This window comes from Pholcus phalangioides, unplaced genomic scaffold (genome assembly GCF_987345545.1).
Source record: "Pholcus phalangioides strain wild (caught in Gottingen) unplaced genomic scaffold, Ppha-v1.0 ptg000040l_1, whole genome shotgun sequence".
Taxonomy (NCBI): domain Eukaryota; kingdom Metazoa; phylum Arthropoda; class Arachnida; order Araneae; family Pholcidae; genus Pholcus; species Pholcus phalangioides.
In genome coordinates this window covers 2302660-2321921 of record NW_028301626.1, presented here as the reverse complement: position 1 = coordinate 2321921, position 19262 = coordinate 2302660, and the positions used below count along the sequence as shown (strand labels likewise).

The 19262-nt window shown below is 37.4% G+C and overlaps 1 protein-coding gene across 1 annotated transcript in view; it reads left to right on the top strand.

The window, feature by feature from the left end:
* Nucleotides 1–477: 477 nt before the first annotated feature.
* LOC149065262 (cytosolic carboxypeptidase 6-like) overlaps nt 478–19262 on the top strand; it is a 659637-nt gene continuing 640852 nt past the window's right edge. Inside the window, exons 1-3 of the mRNA XM_089254127.1 lie at nt 478–514; nt 670–810; nt 15043–15167. Coding sequence (XP_089110253.1) covers nt 478–514; nt 670–810; nt 15043–15167 — 303 coding nt within the window. The remainder of the gene's footprint in view (nt 515–669; nt 811–15042; nt 15168–19262) is intronic.

Below are 19262 nucleotides of genomic sequence, written 5' to 3'. Positions count from 1 at the left end.
ATAGCAGTCGAGAGTTTTATAGTGAAAGCGATTCATCATTTCTTGACAGTTTCTCTAATATATATTTCTTGTGTGTGTATGTGTGTGTACTCCGGGAAACAAGGAAAAATCCAGAGGGAGAGATAATATTTTTCTTTCCTCTCCTGATCCCAATTTTTGCAATTTTTTGCTGAATATTTTTTTTTTCTACTGAAATTGATCTCTCGAAATATATTCTGTGCATATCGCTTACGTGTCTGTAATACCATGTAATCTTTCGTTTTTGGCTCAGGTTTAGGAAATTTCACCAATTTGAGTCAAATTTAATTTTTTTTTTTTTGCATTCGCTCTAATTATGGTGAAGATTGGAATATTTGAGAGAAAAATCCGAGTTCTCTCTATATGTCAGTGGTTCTCAACCTTTGAAAGCCCGTGACCCGGTTGATTTCTTTTATGTGAATGGAAGGCCCGGTCATACGCAAGCCTAATGGGGTATAAATGGGCAAAAATGAATCGGTGAGCTATTCAAGGCCCGGTTTGACTGATGTCAGGGCCCGGTGGTTGAGAAACGCTGCCGTATGTGAAATGTATGAGTGTCAATTACAGGGTGTAACATAAATATTGCGTTTGAGAAAAAATAAAATTTTGTTTCGAATTTTAATTGATAATTTTTCTCTCCTTAATTTCCAGAGGAAAGCAGCAGTAGCAGCAGTGACAGTGAGGGACACGGAGGGACTGTCAAGAACGTGTCGAGGTTGGTCATGAGGCCTCCTGGCCACTGCGGAAAGGCCAAAAAGGGTTTCCTAATATTTGATGCTTCTTTTGAAGGAGGTATGTTTATTTTTGGTCGTTCCACAGATGACTATATTATTCAATAAGACATGCTTTTATGAGAGGAAAAAGGCATACATATCATGTTAGAGCCTTATCGACGGGCAAGAACTCTTTGTGACGAGATGAATCCGTGAGGGCAGAGATGAATCTTCCTTTCCTGAAATAATTGATATCTCCTCACACTAAAGCCGGAATTACATTATAAAAGTTTGATAAAAATTCTTTTACGAAACTTGAAAAATGTAACCAATATGCACGTCTGTTACGTTCGAGTGAACTTAACTGATCCCCCTATTGGTTGCATTTTTCAAGTTTTATAAACGAACTTACGAAACGCGCAGCGCGTTTCGTAACGGCCGCTCCGCAAACGTTAAAACGCCATTCCTGTTGAAATTTATCCGGAGGAAAAAGAACACCTTGCATGCAAATGTAACCTGGGGAAATCCCGTCTTCCACACACCTGCTGCTGTGGCAGTCTTTGTACGACCTGCAACTGACCGGGAAGCAAGAAAGGGTCCCGTTTCGCTCAGCCGCCGAAGCAAGCGTGCAAATGTTTTCGGATTGGGCAACCTTCCTTTCGGGGGAAAAACGCTCACCGAACATTCGTGCTGCCCCTGTGGTACTTCCGTTTGCAGCTCCGTAAGTGAAATGCATGTCTGCTTTTTTCAGCATTACTAAAGTGCGACATTATCCCGTACATTACAACTTTTATAACGGTTGCATGCTGGAATAACTTCACAGGGGTGGCGTCCGCGCCTTTTTTTTTCCACTGTGACGCAGATTTGCATACGGTTTCTTCTTCTTCCCCAGGTTACATTTGCATGCGTGGTGTTCTTTATCTCCCGATAAATTTCAACAGGAATGCCGTTTTAACGTTTGCGGAGCTGCCGTTTCGAAATGCGCTAGTTCGTGTTAGACCATGCATTCATTCTTTGATGACAATTGTTTGCATTGGTGTGTATTAGCACCTCTTGAAAATTTTCCCCCAGCTTTTCTGAATCACCCTGTATATGAATTGACATCATCATCATCCCACCCTCTCACCCTTATGAGACAGATTTGAGTTTTTAGACTTTCAAATCTATCTACGCCATGTCAGCAACAATATACAGTAAAATCCCGTTTTAACGAATACTGTTATAGCGAAAATCTCGTTTTATATAACGAACACTTTTCTAATCCCCCGCATAAGTTTCCATATGAACAGTGCAAAAACCTAAAATTCTTTTGTAACGAAATTTCGTTATGGCGCAGTGAGTCTCTTGGAGTTTCGTTATAACGGGATTCGACAGTAGTTCTCAATCATGTAATGGCTTTGAGAATTTGGCAGAATGGTTCGAAGACCGGCATTGGTGCACGGACCAGCTGTTGAAGAACAATGGTATAAACCAGATATCTTCAACCTTTTTCATGTTTTAGGCAAGCAACTGCCTGTACCCATCATCAAAAGAAAAGCACCCCTCACGGCAAGTTTGGCTCACCAAAGCACGAAATCAGGATGATTTCAATCCTTTAATGCAGTTTGCACAAGGTGTTTACTTGGGACGTTGATCGAGGTGCTCGCGAGCACGAAATCAGACACGAGCATCGAGCACTCTGGGTGCTTCAGGGAGCAAGCACCGTGGTGCTCGGGTTGAAGATGCCCGGTGTAAACGACCCTCCCACTGGAGCAAAAGCCAAAAATCACAGAAGAGTCTTGCAAGAAAAAACAAGGATAGGAAATCTTATCTATAAATCACATTTAACCATCCAAAGAAATCCAATCCTTAATAATATCCTGATAGAAATTCCAAGTAAATATCATCACGATAACAAATAGATAACTGCGTCAATTTCACTTTAGAAAATACTTTTTCGCTTAACTTATTATTTTGCTTTAAACGGGATAAAGTTCGGCAATATTTTCATTATTTGCGTATGGGAAACACGTACGGAGGTTCGAATTCTTTGTTAGCCCATACAATTCGTCTCTGTCTGTGAACTATCCTAAAAAACCGTCAAGAAATAAGAATCAGGAGAAAAAGGGGGGTCCAAACACGCGACTCTTCTCCTTTTTTTTTTTTTCGGGAGAGAAGAAAAAAAAACGGGACGCGTAGGTATATCAGGAATAACTCACAGGAAATGAAACACCGGGTATCGCATTCAACTGACTTATACCCTTTTTTCTTCTCCTACCATAGGAGCCGAAATCTCATGAAAGTATCGAGTTACTAGGTGATATTGCTCCTTTTTTTTGGCTCCTCACAAACGCTTCATCCTTTATATATATGTCTCTCTTTCTCTCTCTGTACTTGCTTTGATGCATTGAACCTTTTCTTATTTCGCTTAAGACGTGAAATTTTAGTGTATTTTATTCCGGTAGTGGCGCAGTTTTTTATTTTTATTTTCGGCGCATATATCGTATGAATCCGATGATATCAGTCATTGAGGAGAAAAGGCTTAAAAAAGGAGAACGGGATACGATTTCTACGTCTCTCTATTCTCAGATATTTCTCACAGCCCCGCTGAGAAAAGTTCCCGAAAGTGAACAAATAAATTCGCTATTTTTCGATTGAAGTGCTGAGGATTCACCGTTTTTATTGAGGTAGCGTTTGTAAGGTAATATTTGAATCGATTTATTATTGTTTTTATCCGGGGGGGGGGGGGGGAATGGCTTATCGATTTTTTCAAAAAATCGATCGAGTGTTGATCGCAATTGAAAATTTTAATTTAGCTGTAATCGACGCGATCAAACCGATTGAAATCCGGCTGAAATTTCTATTAATTAAAATTTCGCAAAGTGACTTGGTTTACGAAGGTTTTTAACTGCGGGTTGATGCGAAGATGTATTTTGGGAAGGGAGAGAATCGAACCCGCGTCCTTTCAGTGTTCCGGGTGAACAGCCTAGACCACTAGACAGCAGAGGCAACGAATATCGCAATCTTTCCGTGGAGCTCGTGTGCACTGAACGGGACCGTACATGAACGGTCGGATCTAACTTCGATCAAATCACCCAATTGCTGGCAATGCCACCAGATGACGACTTACCCTAAGATGATGTCACTCTCCGCTATAAAGGTTTTTTAACAGCTGGCTGATGAGGATATATATTTCGGAAAAAGATAAAATTCAACTGTCCCTGCGGGGAATCGAACCCACGTCCTTTCACTTTCAGGGTGAAAGCACTAGACTACAGACACAACGAATATCTCAATCTTTCCTTGGAGCTCACTGAACGGGACCGTACACGGACGGTCGGAACTAACTCAGGCCGACCCTTCCTCAATAAAAAGACGAGAGTTCGATTCCTCGCAGGGGCAGCTGAATTTTCTCTCTTTCCAAAATATAACTTCGCTTCTCAGCCAGCTGTTAAAAAACCTTTATCTGGATAGCGGAGACTAACGTCATCCTCGGATAAGTCGCCATCTGGTAGCATTGTCAGCAATTGTGAGCTTTGGCCTGAGTTAGATCCGACCGTTCCATGTACGGTCCCGTTCAGTGCATACGAGCTACAAGGAAAGATTGAGATATTCGTTGCCTCTGTAGTCTAGTGGTCTAGAGCGTTCGATTCCTTGCAGGGGCAGTGAATTTGCTCTCTTTCCAAAATATATCTTCGCATCAGCCAGCTGTTAAAAATCCTTTGTATGGATAGCGGAGAGTGACGTCATCCTCGATTAACTTGATTTGTTTAAAAAAAAACTGATTAGATGTTTTACACAAATTATGTTCCTATGCATTTTTGCGTAAACGACCGTATTTAAAAAGATTTGAATCAATATTTTGATCAAACTTTTCGACGAGTCGATTCAACGAGAACTGATGATTTGAGTTTGATCGGAGTTCCCTAGATGGGACCAAAATTTATAGTTTCTACTATGAAGAGTAGTCTTTCGTCCTCTAGAAGATGCAAGTGAAGAAATGATAAGTTCTGGCAAAATTATGTCTATCATATTAAATTGTTTCTAGCGGGCGCAACCATATATAGTTTCTTAATCATTTCTATACTGTATTTCTTAGCATCTTCCGAATAGGTGTGTGAAATGCATTTTTATAGTATTAATGATTTTATTACATGACTAGCTGTTACCCGCGGCTTCGCTCGCGTGGATTTGGTAATCTGGAAATTACTCGGTGATGATTGTTCCGTATAACATTTGAAGGGATCATGAACCCCTCCTTCTTACTTAAGGGTTGAATTTTGAGAAATCTCATCTTGGTGGGTATCTACATTATAAAATATAACACTCACTTAATTTCATATTTATAGCTTCAGCGGTTTCGTCTCCATTATTTCTCTATGTTACTGTTGAACCCCCTTATGACTCCTTAAGAGTCGAATTTCAAACAAAAAAATATCTTACTAGTTAGTCTTTACGTCATGAAATAAGACTACTGACCAAGTTTCGTAAATATACAGTCGAATCCCGTTTTACCGAATACCAATATAGCAAAAATCTCCTTTTAACGAACAATTTTCTAAGTTTACATAGCAAGAATCCAAAAGCCTGGAATTCCTTGAAACGAAATTTCGTTTTAACGAAGTGATTTCTCTGGTCTCTTGGAGTTCGTTATAACGGGATTCGACTGTATTATTCAGCGGTTTCAGAGGCGTATAAGTGAAAATCCAGCTAAAATTCGCTAAAAAATATCTATGACGTAACAATTGAATTAAATTTTGAGAGAGACCAGCGTTCCTGAACCTATGGTCCGCGGCGATAGCGTAGGTGGTCCGCAAGCAGACATGACAATTCATTTGTAACGTATCATCAAGGAAAATTAGGGATATTGCGGTCCTAAATAGGGGATGTCACTAATTTTCAGCCCAAAAATGTAATTTACCACAAATTTGCTAATTACAGCAAAAAGGGGGAGGAGGTGAAGGGCGGAGCAAATAAAAGGTTGCTACAAATCGTAGTAAACAAAACTTTGACATGAAAAAAAAAAAATTCAAATGACCCGATCACTGTGAAATACGGGACGTCACCAATTGCCTTTGAAAACGTTGCCAGAAGTCAGCAAAATCCCCAATTGTGGTTAAAATTTCTGAAAAATTGAGGAAAAAACTAGTTTAACTTTACAATGTGAGATGAATATCTGTATCTATACCCAAAAATTATCATAAGTTATAAAAACGTTTTTTTTTATTAATCGTTTTATTGAACATTATAAATGCAAATAAACATCTTCGAAAAAACGGGAAAAATGCATATAAAACGAACTCAGAACCACTAAAAATAAAGAAATGACCCGTAATATGGGACGCAAAAGGTCCGTCGAATTGTTTCCAGTCATTCTGCCGGTTCTTGGAGTTCAGGAAGGTTGCGAAACACTGACATAGACCCTGGTTTTACGAAAGTGTTTTAACAGCTGGCTGACGCGAAAATACATTTAAGAAAGAGAGAAAATTCAACTGCCATCGCGGCGAATCGAACCCACGTCCTTCCAACACCCTAGCAGGTTCAATTCCCCGCAAAAGGCAGTTGGATTTCCTTTCTTTCCTAAATTCATTTTCGCATCAGCAAGCTGTTAAAAAACCGTCTTATGGAAAGCGAAGATTGACATCATCATCGGCACTGGTTTTAACCTCAGAACATATAAGACAATATTTATTCATCATATCATATGAAGCAGGGGTTCTTAGCCAATGGATGGTGACAAAAACTTGGGTCGTGGGGTGGGCTTCCAAGATGGGTTGTTCAAATCCACTTGCAGCCAGGGATTCGGTCGCGATCCGGATTTGATTCATAGGTGCTTCAGAGATGGGATAGTATACTTGAGCTATGGGTCACAGCCCAAATTTAATTCGCAGGAGCCTTCCGAAATAGCTCGCACAAATCCGATTACAGTCAGATATACTTGAGCTATGGCCCAAACTTGACTCGCAGGAGCCTTCCGAGATAGTTCGCCAAAATCCGCTTACAGCCAGATGTACTTGAGCTATACCACAAATTTAACTCGCAGGAGCCTTCCGAGATAGTTCGCCAAAATCCGCTTACAGCTAGATGTACTTGAGCTATACCACAAATTTGACGCGCAGGAGCTTTCCAAGATAGATCGCACAAATCCACTTACAGCCAGATATACTTGAGCTATGGCCCAAACTTGACTCGCAGCGGCTTCCAAGATGGGTCATAAAACTCCATTTACGGTCCAGTTAATGGAGTGCAAAACCCAATGCACTTATTATTTCTTCTTTTTCGGTGAATTACATTTTTACACATTTTATCTTGCAGTAGACTTCCATTTCCCGTTCATTCCGAAATTGTAGCGTAAATGGAACCTGATTCTCGGTGTAATGTTTTGAATAACTAATTGAACTATTGCTTTGCCACCATCAACTGCTATGCAACCTTCTTTCTGGAGCAGAAAACGATATTTACCATTTCCCAAATTCATTCCCGCTTCCACGAAATGTTTGCTTCATCACTATTGAATGCCAGTTCAAAAGTGATGCTGTTACAGTGCAGATGATCAACGTTGTTAAATTAGATAAACTGAAATTTGCTGTTTAATGTACGAGCTTCGATTTCTCATATTTACAAGCATTAATTAATTTTTGAATCTAATTTCAGAAATTTCGAAAACTTATGAAGTTTAGTTTCAACACTTTCCCGTTAATTTAATTGAATTTATAATTTCGAATTCGACGTGCGAGACGTACGTAACTGATCATTGCGGGGGATGGTAAAATTTAACTCTTTCAAATAAATTCTATATTTTTGGTCTGGAGAAGAGAGTGAATTAACGACAATGTCATTTGCGGTTGCCGTCTACGTTTATAAGAAAAACTGAGTGCGTGTTCGGAAATTTGCATGCCTAACTTTTTTGAGATTGAAACCTACGGACACTGGTGGTTTGAGTACAAAGATTGTGAATGATTACAAAGGTTTGAGTAATTTCGACACTGTGCAACTTTTCTGTAAGAAACCAAAGAGCTTCACAACGTTCAATTTTTATCTAACAGCGAAAACATGGATCATGACCTTCTATGAACTTCTTCACCTAAAGAGAGGGCTCATTCTTTAGTTGGTTCTACAACATCGAAACATGGTAAAGTCTTCGGTACGTCCACAAAAACAGTCATGCTACATATTTCGGAACAACTATTATAAAAAAAAATTATAACACTTTTTTATTTGTTCAAACGAAATTCTTTTCATTGTTGATATGATTTTTTCTCCATTGTCACGGCTTTCTTTCTGTCATCCATTTCGATTGTTGGCAAAGTTTGGCACGCTAGCTTGAAAAATGCATTCTTTAAAGTGTTCAACAATGAACTACGATGTCTATTTAAAAGACAACATTTGCAAGTGAAGCTCATTCAGATTAGATTCCCACTGGCCACTTCCATTGATCGGAAGTAGTCTAATTACAAATATATAAGAGTGTTCGTCCGTGGAGAAGTAGATGTTCTTCAGTGATCGAAAATAACATAAGTTTTTAGGTGTTAGGCTGAGAGGTATTCAGTAAGACAATTATTTTATTTCGGTGGGTGAAAGAGAAATCAAATTTTACAATTTAAAATTATAATCTCATTTAATTATTTTAATATTTCTCTTCGGGCTTGGGATTTAGCTTTTAGGTTTTATTGTTATTTAGTTTTAAGTTAGGCCTAAGATCGAGAACTTTTCGATGAGGAAAAGATATTGAGGACCAGAGAGGACGTCGCGGGTATCACTCGAAAAGGCAAGCGTGTGTAATGATCGATTCGGTTTGAGCCCGCAATCGGCATTACGCCTTAAGGTTTATGTGGAAGGGGACCTCCCCCTTCTCTTCCCGATGCTGTCTTAGGCTGAGATGTGGTGGAGACAACTTTTCGTGTCCGTTGTTAATGAACGGTAAATGGATCAGTGGAGTGGCAGGGGCAGAGGCGAAAATGGTCCAATTACTGTCTTTTCAGCGTCTTACTCGTTGTAAAAAGTCGATCTAATGTGATTGGTATGTAAATGATCGAATATAAATTGGCATGCAATAGATCAAAACTAGTTTATGATCTCAGATATAATACGTATAACCAAAATATTATGTTTATGTTCATGGTAGAGTCTGGAACAGCGTGTGTGTGTGTGTGTGCGTGCGTGCCTAATAACAGTGTGAATGCGTATCTAGTGTTGTGCCGATGTTACTACCAAAGCCCCAAGTGCCGCCAAGTGGCCTAGAGTTTTGGCCTCAGTTGAATTTGCAGAAATGATTCGCGCTTTGCTCGATCAATACGCGAAGTGGCCGGAGATCTCTGGCCAATGTTCGCTGTACTGATGTAAGACGCTCTGGTTGGCGCAAAAATCATTTTTCTTGCTATTGATAACCTGTGATACATAGTTATATATAGTAGTTGTATTGGATTAGATTCAATGAGACGACAGACAAAAAAACCTAATTTGAGAGAAAGAACTGTAAAAATTATAATACGGACATATATATTGTTTTTCCTGCCAAATTTTGTAGGAAAAACAAAAGATTACTGCATCGTGACTGCAGATTGATGGGTTGCCGTGACAAACTTGGACGTCAAAAAATATACGACAGCTTGGTGATGACTCGGCATACTGTCTTTCGTTACCGGACTTTGAACAGGGATATTTGACCATTTCGCGAACTGGTTGCCCGGAGCCGGAAATTCGTATATCAACCAGGTCAAGGCTGGCCTCTTCGAGAATTTCGGGATGTGGCAATAACATCTATTTTCCCAATTTACACAACTTTATGGGTGTTATTGGTGACTTTACATACATTTGTGCCAATTTTTTTGGCTGTGATTTGCAACTTTACATGAATTTGCCTATCTCTTTAACTGCGGTTGGAAGACTTTTGACTTGCTTTTTACAATTTAGATTGCCAACTGTAGTTTTCTTTGACAACTTTTTGGCGATATATCCAGTATCTTTTATAAGAAATAGGTTCACCCAAGGCATTCGTCGTGTTGTGTGTATCGACAATTTTTTTTGTGGAACAACTTTCTGGAGCAGAATGGAATCCCTTGACGGGCCGCAGGTTCTGCATTTTTAGGCTGCGCTCATAGTGGAGCGAAGAGTTACGAGAATTACGCGACTAGAGAGGGGGAAAAAAAGGTGAAACGGCCAATCAACGGATAGCAGAAATCGGCAGATTTGTTTTCACCTTGATTAAGCACAAATCTGAGTCGCCCACCTAGTTGAGTGGCCTCTTTCTCTCCTTCACATCGCTTCTGGAGTATGTGTGCAGTGTAGAAAAAAAACCAATATAAATGGTTTCGTCGCTCCCCCAAACACTCGAGACTGCCAAGTATGAAGCAATTCTTCGATGGACTGCATTTCTGCATTTATTTTGCAGAACAGTTGTTACACGTATTCACAAACAGCGATTTGAAACACGGCCTACAAATAGAGAGCGACCGACAAATAAAAGACCTTGTCTCCCGACTAAAACTCTACAAACTGCTCTTAGTTCCGCGGACGTTGCTCAACTGTATAGATAAACGGAACCTTCTAGAATAATCTCAACAATTCTCGCGTGATCTTTACACTTCTCTTGGTATTATGACTTCGCCAAATCATCGTTGTCGCCAGACTTGCCAAGTTTGTCGTCGATTTGGCGAGATCCACAGGAAAATGGATTAACGATTATTTACAGGCGAAAAATTACATACTACATGATAAAAAATGGCTATTTACATAGTTTTCGTAACACTATCATACACTCCCGTGTACCTGTTGGTCGCCTCACTCTGCGTTCAGCCTTACCATACGCGATGCCACGGCAGAATTAAGCAGCCCCAAGTTTCATCACCGAAGCCTTCTTGGTCTTCTCATATTTTCCTGATAGGAGCTCGATTTATAATTTTTAAACTCGACGCTGTACATACAATTTACACATTACTAGTTTACATCATTTTCACATTTCCCGGTGTAACATTGTCGCCATAAAAACAGACAAAAAAAAAACGAATTACATAAAAAAAAATCATAATCTCTTACATGAAGGTATAAAAATTTCATAAATTCATCAAACAAATAATCTCATTACATTCTTTCAACAATAAGTACCAGGAATTAATCCTACATTCGAAATGTATCAGTAGAAACGTTACTTATTTAAATACCTGACGCGAAATACCAAATAAATTAAAGTGTTTGGAAAAAAATACTGACGTTATTTTATTATATATTTTCTACTAAACGGATTAGAAATAAACCATCTAAAAAATTCTTGTAAGCTTTCAAACAAACAAGAAAAGAAGTTGATAGAAAAACAAAAATGCAAAGAATGTATCCGAACACTTTTCTCTCTTCAAATAAATTAGCCCGAGATCATTTACATTGTTTTTCTCTTCCTTTTTTAGATGCTTTTTTAACATTTTTATATTTTTTAGTCTTTTTTAGTCTTTTATTATGTGAGAAGAAATTGTTGAAAAATGCATCATCGCTTTACAGCCGAGAGAAAAAAAAAAAAAACAAAGGAGCATTCTCCGCCATTAGCAAAGTTTTTGAGAATGCATCTTAACAGCTTTTGAGAGATTTGAATGTTTCTCCCAGTATGTGCTTTTAAAACTCTTAATTGGCGAGAGAGAGAGAGAGAGAGTTGGCTGTGTGTCGCTCTAGATGATGATGATGATGATGATGATGATGATGGACAATTTTCATCCCCCATTTGCCGTTCCCTTCGCAACAAAAATCAAAAAAGGACTACGATGACGTCTTTTACTTGATGATGGGGGTGGCGTGGGGGGGGGGAGAAAGGGCATTGTTAGCAACGACAGAGCAAACTCTTGCAACGGCCTCGAGAAACACTGCTCAAATGTCTTCTGTTCCGCTGATTATGGAGTGATTCGTATCTCGAAACTGCTCGTTCTGGAGACAAACCCGATGGGAGAGAGCAGAAAAGCAATTAAAAAGAATGTACATGGATGTTGTAGATAGGGGGGGGGGGGTAGATGGGGGAGTTGCCGTGAAAACTTAGTACATTGTCGAGCATTCGGGTAACTGGATATCTCTCTCTCTGTTACTCTCTCTCTCTCTTGCCATTAGAAATTGTGAGGCGTAGTATTTTCCCAATGAGCTGGAAGTATACATTTCCTGGCACACGCACACATACGCAACATCCTTCTAGTCTCTCGCTGTATGTCGGAAATATCCAGTAGATGGGAATAACTTTCGCTGAAAATTGTCTTCCTCTGGTAAACAGGCGTTTTGAATACGCCCCCCGTGACGTGTGGCAACCCCTTTTCAGGGAGAATTCTGAAAATAAAACTTCGGGAATTGAGACGTTAAGTGGCAGCGCGGGACATCGGAGAGAAGGTGGGATGAGACTCGGTTCGAATTGTCTTTGAACAGTTTTGAAACTGGAGCATGGTCTCTTTCGATCCATTGACGCGTCATCTACCGAATGAGAAATATATTGTAAAGGTAAATTTCCCTACCGTAAGATAATGTAAATTTCTCAGGTGTGGCTTGCTTTGTTAGCTGGGAAATAATCCAGCAACATTGCTCTCACAGTCTAAAATACGTTGCGTTTAATTCAATATTGTGTCCATCACAAAAATATGAGGAGAACGGGTACCAATGTGTACACTATAAGCAAGATTTCGTACTTTGTCTGCTACTTCACCACTCACCAAATCCGGCAATATCACTATACTGCAGTTTTCTGCCGTTAACGAGTTGGGTTAGAAATCAAGCCGCCATCTAGCGGTGGTCACCTCAAGCTCGTTAGGGGAAACAGCTTTTTATATGAACAGCTCACCTATTTTGGCTGGAATAAATGTTGGAAATGACTTTGCTGTGTTTCATTCCGTGCTCCTATCGGTCTTGAAGTGACAAAGTTTTAAAAATTCCGGTAGCAACAATAGCATAGATGCATTTATTAGTAGTGACGCTTCTGAAACTCCTAAAACTTCTCTCGATTTTTTTTCTGTATCAACAATTCTTTAAAAGTTCTTGTGTTGACTGCGCTTCAAAATTTTCGGTAGCCTAAAAGAAAATTTCAGTAACATTGCCTCAAAAAATTTTCAGTAACACTGCCTAAAAGAAAATTTCAGTAACAATGCTTAAATATATTCTGCAGCAACAATGAATCGAAAATTCCTTTAGTAACATAACACATTTATTACACAAATTCCTTTAGTAACTTAACACAATTATTACACAAATTCCTTTAGTAACTTAACACAATTATTACACAAATTCCTTTAGTAACATAACACATTTATTACACAAATTCCTTTAGTAACTTAACACATTTATTACACAAATTCCTTTAGTAACTTAACACAATTATTACACAAATTCCTTTAGTAACTTAACACAATTATTACACAAATTCCTTTAGTAACTTAACACATTTATTACACAAATTCCTTTAGTAACTTAACACATTTATTACACAAATTCCTTTAGTAACTTAACACATTTATTACACAAATTCCTTTAGTAACTTAACACATTTATTACACAAATTCCTTTAGTAACTTAACACAATTATTACACAAATTCCTTTAGTAACTTAACACAATTATTACACAAATTCCTTTAGTAACTTAACACAATTATTACACAAATTCCTTTAGTAACTTAACACAATTATTACACAAATTCCTTTAGTAACTTAACACATTTATTACACAAATTCCTTTAGTAACTTAACACAATTATTACACAAATTCCTTTAGTAACTTAACACATTTATTACACAAATTCCTTTAGTAACTTAACACAATTATTACACAAATTCCTTTAGTAACTTAACACATTTATTACACAAATTCCTTTAGTAACTTAACACAATTATTACACAAATTCCTTTAGTAACTTAACACATTTATTACACAAATTCCTTTAGTAACTTAACACATTTATTACACAAATTCCTTTAGTAACTTAACACAATTATTACACAAATTACAAATTCCTTTAGTAACTTAACACAATTATTACACAAATTACAAATTCCGTTAGTTATTAAATTACAAATTCCTTTAGTAACTTGACCAGTGATTAAAAATTCCTTTAGTAACTTGACCAGTGGTTACAAATTCCTTTAGTAACTTGACCAGTGATTAAAAATTCCTTTAGTAATTCTTCGTTGTTAGTAGTTCTTTAGTAACTTAAAAGTGATTGCAAATTCCTTTGGTAACTTAACAATGGTTAAAGAATTCCTGCGGTAACAATTACTAAAAAAATCCTGCATTAAGAATGACCTAAAGAAGTAACAATGAATAAAAAAATAATTTCAGTAACAATGATTCTCAAATTGTTTCAGTAACAATGATTCTCAAATTGTTTTAGTAACAATGATTCTCAAATTGTTTTAGTAACAATGATTCTCAAATTGTTTTAGTAACAATGATTCAAAAATGGTATAAAAAAATTTCAATGATGCTTCGAAATATTCTGAAAATTAACAATTAATCAAAAAAACTTGTAGTATAATCCTTCATACTATACTGAAAATAAGCAATACTTTAAAAATGCCTGTAGTAACAATGCCTCAAAAAATATTTGTGATAACAATGCCCGAGAAATTTCTGTATGAAACGCTCCAAAAATTATTATAGTTAAAAATGCTTTCATATATTCTTACAATCCACAATTAGTCAAAATATCCTAGAATCACAATGCATGAAAAAATTCTGCAGTAACAATGCTTTAAAAAGTTCTGCTGTAAAAATTCTCCAAAAAAATCTTATAATGACAATTCTTCGAAAATTCCTATAGTAATAATACTTCGGAAATTTCTATATTAGCAATACTGCGAGAATTCCTACCGTGTCAATGCTTTCAAAATTTTTGTAGCAACAATGCTTTGAAAGTTCTAGCAGGCAGCATCTGACAATGATTATAAAAAAATTAATAACAATGATTCAACATTTTATAATAACAATGTGATCTCAATTTTTTTTAGTAAAAATGATAGATTTTTTTTAATAACAATGTTTCAAATTCGTTTTAGCAACAATGCTTCAAGTTCCTTTTAGTAATAGTGCTTCAGAATATTCTGAATACTACCAATGCTTTAAAAATTCCTGTAGTAACAATGTTTCAAATTATTTTTATTGACAATGCTTAAAATTCTTTTTATTAACAATGCTTCAAAGTATTCCGAATATTAAGTAATGCTGTAAAACTTTCTGTAGTAAAGATTCAGCGTGATAAGAATGCTTCAAATTCTTTAGGAAAAAGTTTTAATAAGTTTCCAAATCGCAATACAAGCTATGTACCATTATTGACTGGATACTTTTTATAGTGGCTATAACCAGAGTAATGCTTCTTTTTTCAGGTAACCTTGGCAGGGTCGACTACGTCAGTGAGTTCGAATATGACCTGTACGTGAGGCCCGACTTGTCGAACCCGAAACATCGGATGTGGTTCAACTTCACTGTGGAAAATGTAAGGGCTAAGCAGGTAATTCAAAACTTCTATGCTATGATATTTTGTTTCGTAAATTTGCTTATACGTAATTCTAATGTATACTGGCAGAGTGCAGAATCATTCCCACGAATTTGACATGCGTGTTCGGGCCTGGAAGCTCGTGCTGCATGTGGGGCTTCCCATGAACATGAGATTTTAATCTGATATTGTAATTAGTAGTCCTTTTCTTTCTTTTTCTCCTTTTCCGTGTTTCGTTATCTCTTGTCCTTACCACTTTCCTTTTAATTTTCCGTTTCGTTTAAAATATTTTGCTTTCTTTTTCCTTTCTTTTCGTCTCCTTTTCATTTTGTTCCCTTTCCTTTTCCCTTCTTCGTTCTAATCGCTATATCTTTCTCTTTCTTTTTTCTTTAGCGTTCGATTCTTTTTCTGTTACTTTCCCCCTTTCCATACGTTTCGATTCTTTTCATTTCCATTTTTAATTTTGTTTCTTTCATTTCTTTGTTTTTTTTTTCATCATTTTCCTTTCTTTCTGGTTTTTTTTTCATATTTTTTATTTGTTCCCGTTCTTTTCCTTTCCATTACCATTTCTTTTCTTTTCATTTGTTTCCTTTATTTTTTCCTTTTCATATCATTTTTTTTCTTTGTTTACTTTCGTTTTATTTTCATTTCATTTATTTTAAATTTTCATTTGTAGCCTTTCTTTTCCTTTTCTTTTGCTTCCGTTTTCATTTGTTCTTTTTATTGTTCTTTCTTCTTTCCTTTCGTTTCATATCGTACACAATCGGTTTCTTTGGCCATTGCTCCCGTAAATACTACGTATCATAAATATCTCACAGACAAAAGCATTATACGTGTATACAAGTAAGCATATTAACAAAAGTGAGAATTAAATACATATACATAGGTCCTTTTTTTACAAGTGCTTAAGTGAGTATAAGCTATAGGTACTTATTTCACAGCCGGCAGGATTCATCTATTGAAAGCCTCTATGAAATGCTTTCAATCTTATCAATTGTGTGAGCTATTCGTGAGTCCGGGGGATATCATCTATACATATTAGGCTACTGCTAAATAACCATCATGCTGCTGAGGTAACTTTGGTTGGAAATTACGGTTTTAATAATTAATTTAAAAAACTGATCTTTAAACGCAGCACTCGTTGCACACAGTTTTGAGAACCTTCTGATTATATCGATGGAAAATTCATCATTTACATAATGCGTAATAAAATTTCTTTGGAAAGATTCGCTTCCGCATGGATAAAATGTCTTTACTCGTGAAATTTTCATTCAAATTTCAAAATAATCTGAAACTTTTGAGAAACTTTAAAATATGGGAATATTAGGAAGTGAAGAATTAAGGAGAAAATTAATTCCATAAATTGAAACGTATTCAAATAACGATCCTCTTGGAAAAAAAATAATAATAAACTGATAGAGAGGTATAAAAACCAAAGGTTAATTGCGATAACTCCCGTGATATCCTCGAATAATGAAGGAAAAAGGAAAGCGGCGAGGGATGTGAACAAATGGAATTCTACCGTGCCAAGGCACTTCTATCCTCACCCAAGGAATAAATAAGAAGCAAAAATATCAAAATAGCTTTGGTCACGTGAACTGTCCTCCAACCACGCCACAGACATCCGCCATCTTCTCTCCCTCATTGTTCAGCGCAACAAAGATTCAAGATGTCGCTCCAGAATGAAGAATAAAAAAAAAAAGGAAAATAAGGAGGAGAAATCTCAAGGAGACTTGGTTTTTATTTAAGCAGGCTATTTGTATTCAATTGCTTGGCATAAAAAGAAAAAATAACAGAGGGAGAGAGTTTGGGCGGGAATCGAGTCTCTTGTGTTTCATTCCCTTCATTTTTTGCCATTTTTATTTCGTGATTTTTCTCTTACCTCAGCAAAGAAGTGGCTCTTCTCTTAGATGTGTTCTAATAAGCATAAACACCGAGAGAGTATTTATTGAATAAGGAAAGAAAAGATAAAAGAAGACTGAGAATGTCAGTTCAAGAACGAAACAGCTGGCGCGGAATTATTCCACAACGGCCAGCAAGTTACCTCTTCAGCCATCTTTGTTCGTTATGGACACCTAGTAAGAACCGGTATTTTTCCTTCCTCTTTCATCTATAAAGCGTGCTCAAATGGAACCTCTTTTCGAGGTTTCTTTGCAGTAAACGAAGAACAAAGAAAATACTAGGGCACAAGCCAATAGGAAGAATATACACGGTGCATAGCAAACAGGGCGTACGGCATTTTAATGGCGAACCGTTGATCCTAGAGGTATACTTCCAGTTAGAAAAAGTTTCCAAATAACGTGTAGTTAGCTCATTTGATCATTTTTGTCGCACCACGGTAATTTTTCTGCACACGAGGGCTAATTAGACCGGGACCTACAATTTATTGCCGATTCCGAACGGCAGGCTTGCTTTTTATACTCATCGAGAGGTTGGTGCGCTAACCCCTTTTATTTAACCAATAAAATATTATATAACCCCTTATAACCAATATTTACTGGGATATTCGAATACGAAAAACGAAGGAAAGTTCGGGTAAAAACAGCATAAAATACGGGCAAAACGGTTTTTTTTCCACATTAAACGCTGTTCTTTCCCAAATTTCCATTTTTTTTCCCTTGAGTTTGAGAGAGAGAGAATACCTCTGTGAATATTGCACTTAGAAACGTGGAGTTTTTTCAGTTGCCATCAGTAGAGTCAGGGCAACAACTTTCCAATTGGGCTTTTAAGCACCCGGGGACGGTATATATAAAGTTAATTTTCTTTTGTTTCAATAACTATACCACTGCTTGATACGTGAATGACATATCTGAGTACTACACGTTATTTGGAAAATTTCTCTTATTGGAAGTATGTCTCTAGGATCCACCTGGTACGAACCTGGGAAATAATCTCGAAAGACTTGTATCATGGCATTTTTTCACTGCTTTATTGAGATTTTTTACAAGTCTCTTGCCGTCTTTCCCTCATTTTACTAACTTTCTTCAGCAAAGGAAAGTTAGTTTTAAGAAGTTAAACGCTCAGTGGGCGTGGTCTTATAGCTACTGCGTTACGTCACTGCTCAAACACTTTTTCAAGTAGACAACATCAGCACACAAAACGTGTTTTTTTATGATCTTACGAACCCATTTCAAGAATGTTTGTATATCTCAACACTGACATGGTTCTTTACTTTATAGGCCAGTCTTTTGATCATTTACACGCGTTTCCACATGCTCTAGGTCAGTGTTTCTTATCTTTTTTTTGCCCGTGGCCCCCTTTGAACCATTTTTTTTTCTCGTGGCTCCCCTGCCTTACCCAGAGTTTTCGACCCTCATCTAGAAGCGAGATCGTTTATACGTATTGAATTGATTTTTTTTATTGAATTTATACTGAACAAAAATTTTGCAAATAAGATTGTCCTCCAGACCACTGGCCTAGAACTTATTGAGCTCTCCGCTAATCCGAGTTCTATTCGGGGCAGTCTGAACATCATGGGCACCTTAGGCAAAGTGGTCCCATACTTAGCTGGAAATAAACAGCCTACATATTTCCTACTTATTTTCAAAATTTACTGTACTATACAAAATATCATAAGGTGGGGTCACTTATGGACATGAGACCCCCGGGCATGATCCCTCACAAGAGTGGGACTGACAGAGCTGCAGCCCGGGGCCTGATATGTTTTTCATAATTTTTCGTTTTTGACACTATAAATTTAATATAGAGGAGGGGGCCTGCGAAAAACCCCCATCCTTGGGAACCTGCTGTAAAATGTAGGTGGCGAGGCCCGGGTGGGGTCCATGCCCTAAGACGGCCCTGCTTTTATAGGTGCTTTTGTTGCATTCTGTAAGTGTATAGTCACTAATATAAAAAATTTTTATTTCTTCACACCTTAATTTTTCTTCTCAGCTCTCTGCAGCCCACCAAACCACCTGCCATGGCCCTTTCTCCATTTTGTTCCGTGGCCCCCTCGAAGTATCTCAGTACTACTAGATACTAGTAGTATCTTGAGAACCACTGTAGGTCAGTCTTTTATAGGGCATGGGAATGACTTCACACGCTCTAAGTCGGTGAACCGGTCCTTCGCTTTTTATGTCACTTTTTTGGTCATTCACATGCTTACTCACG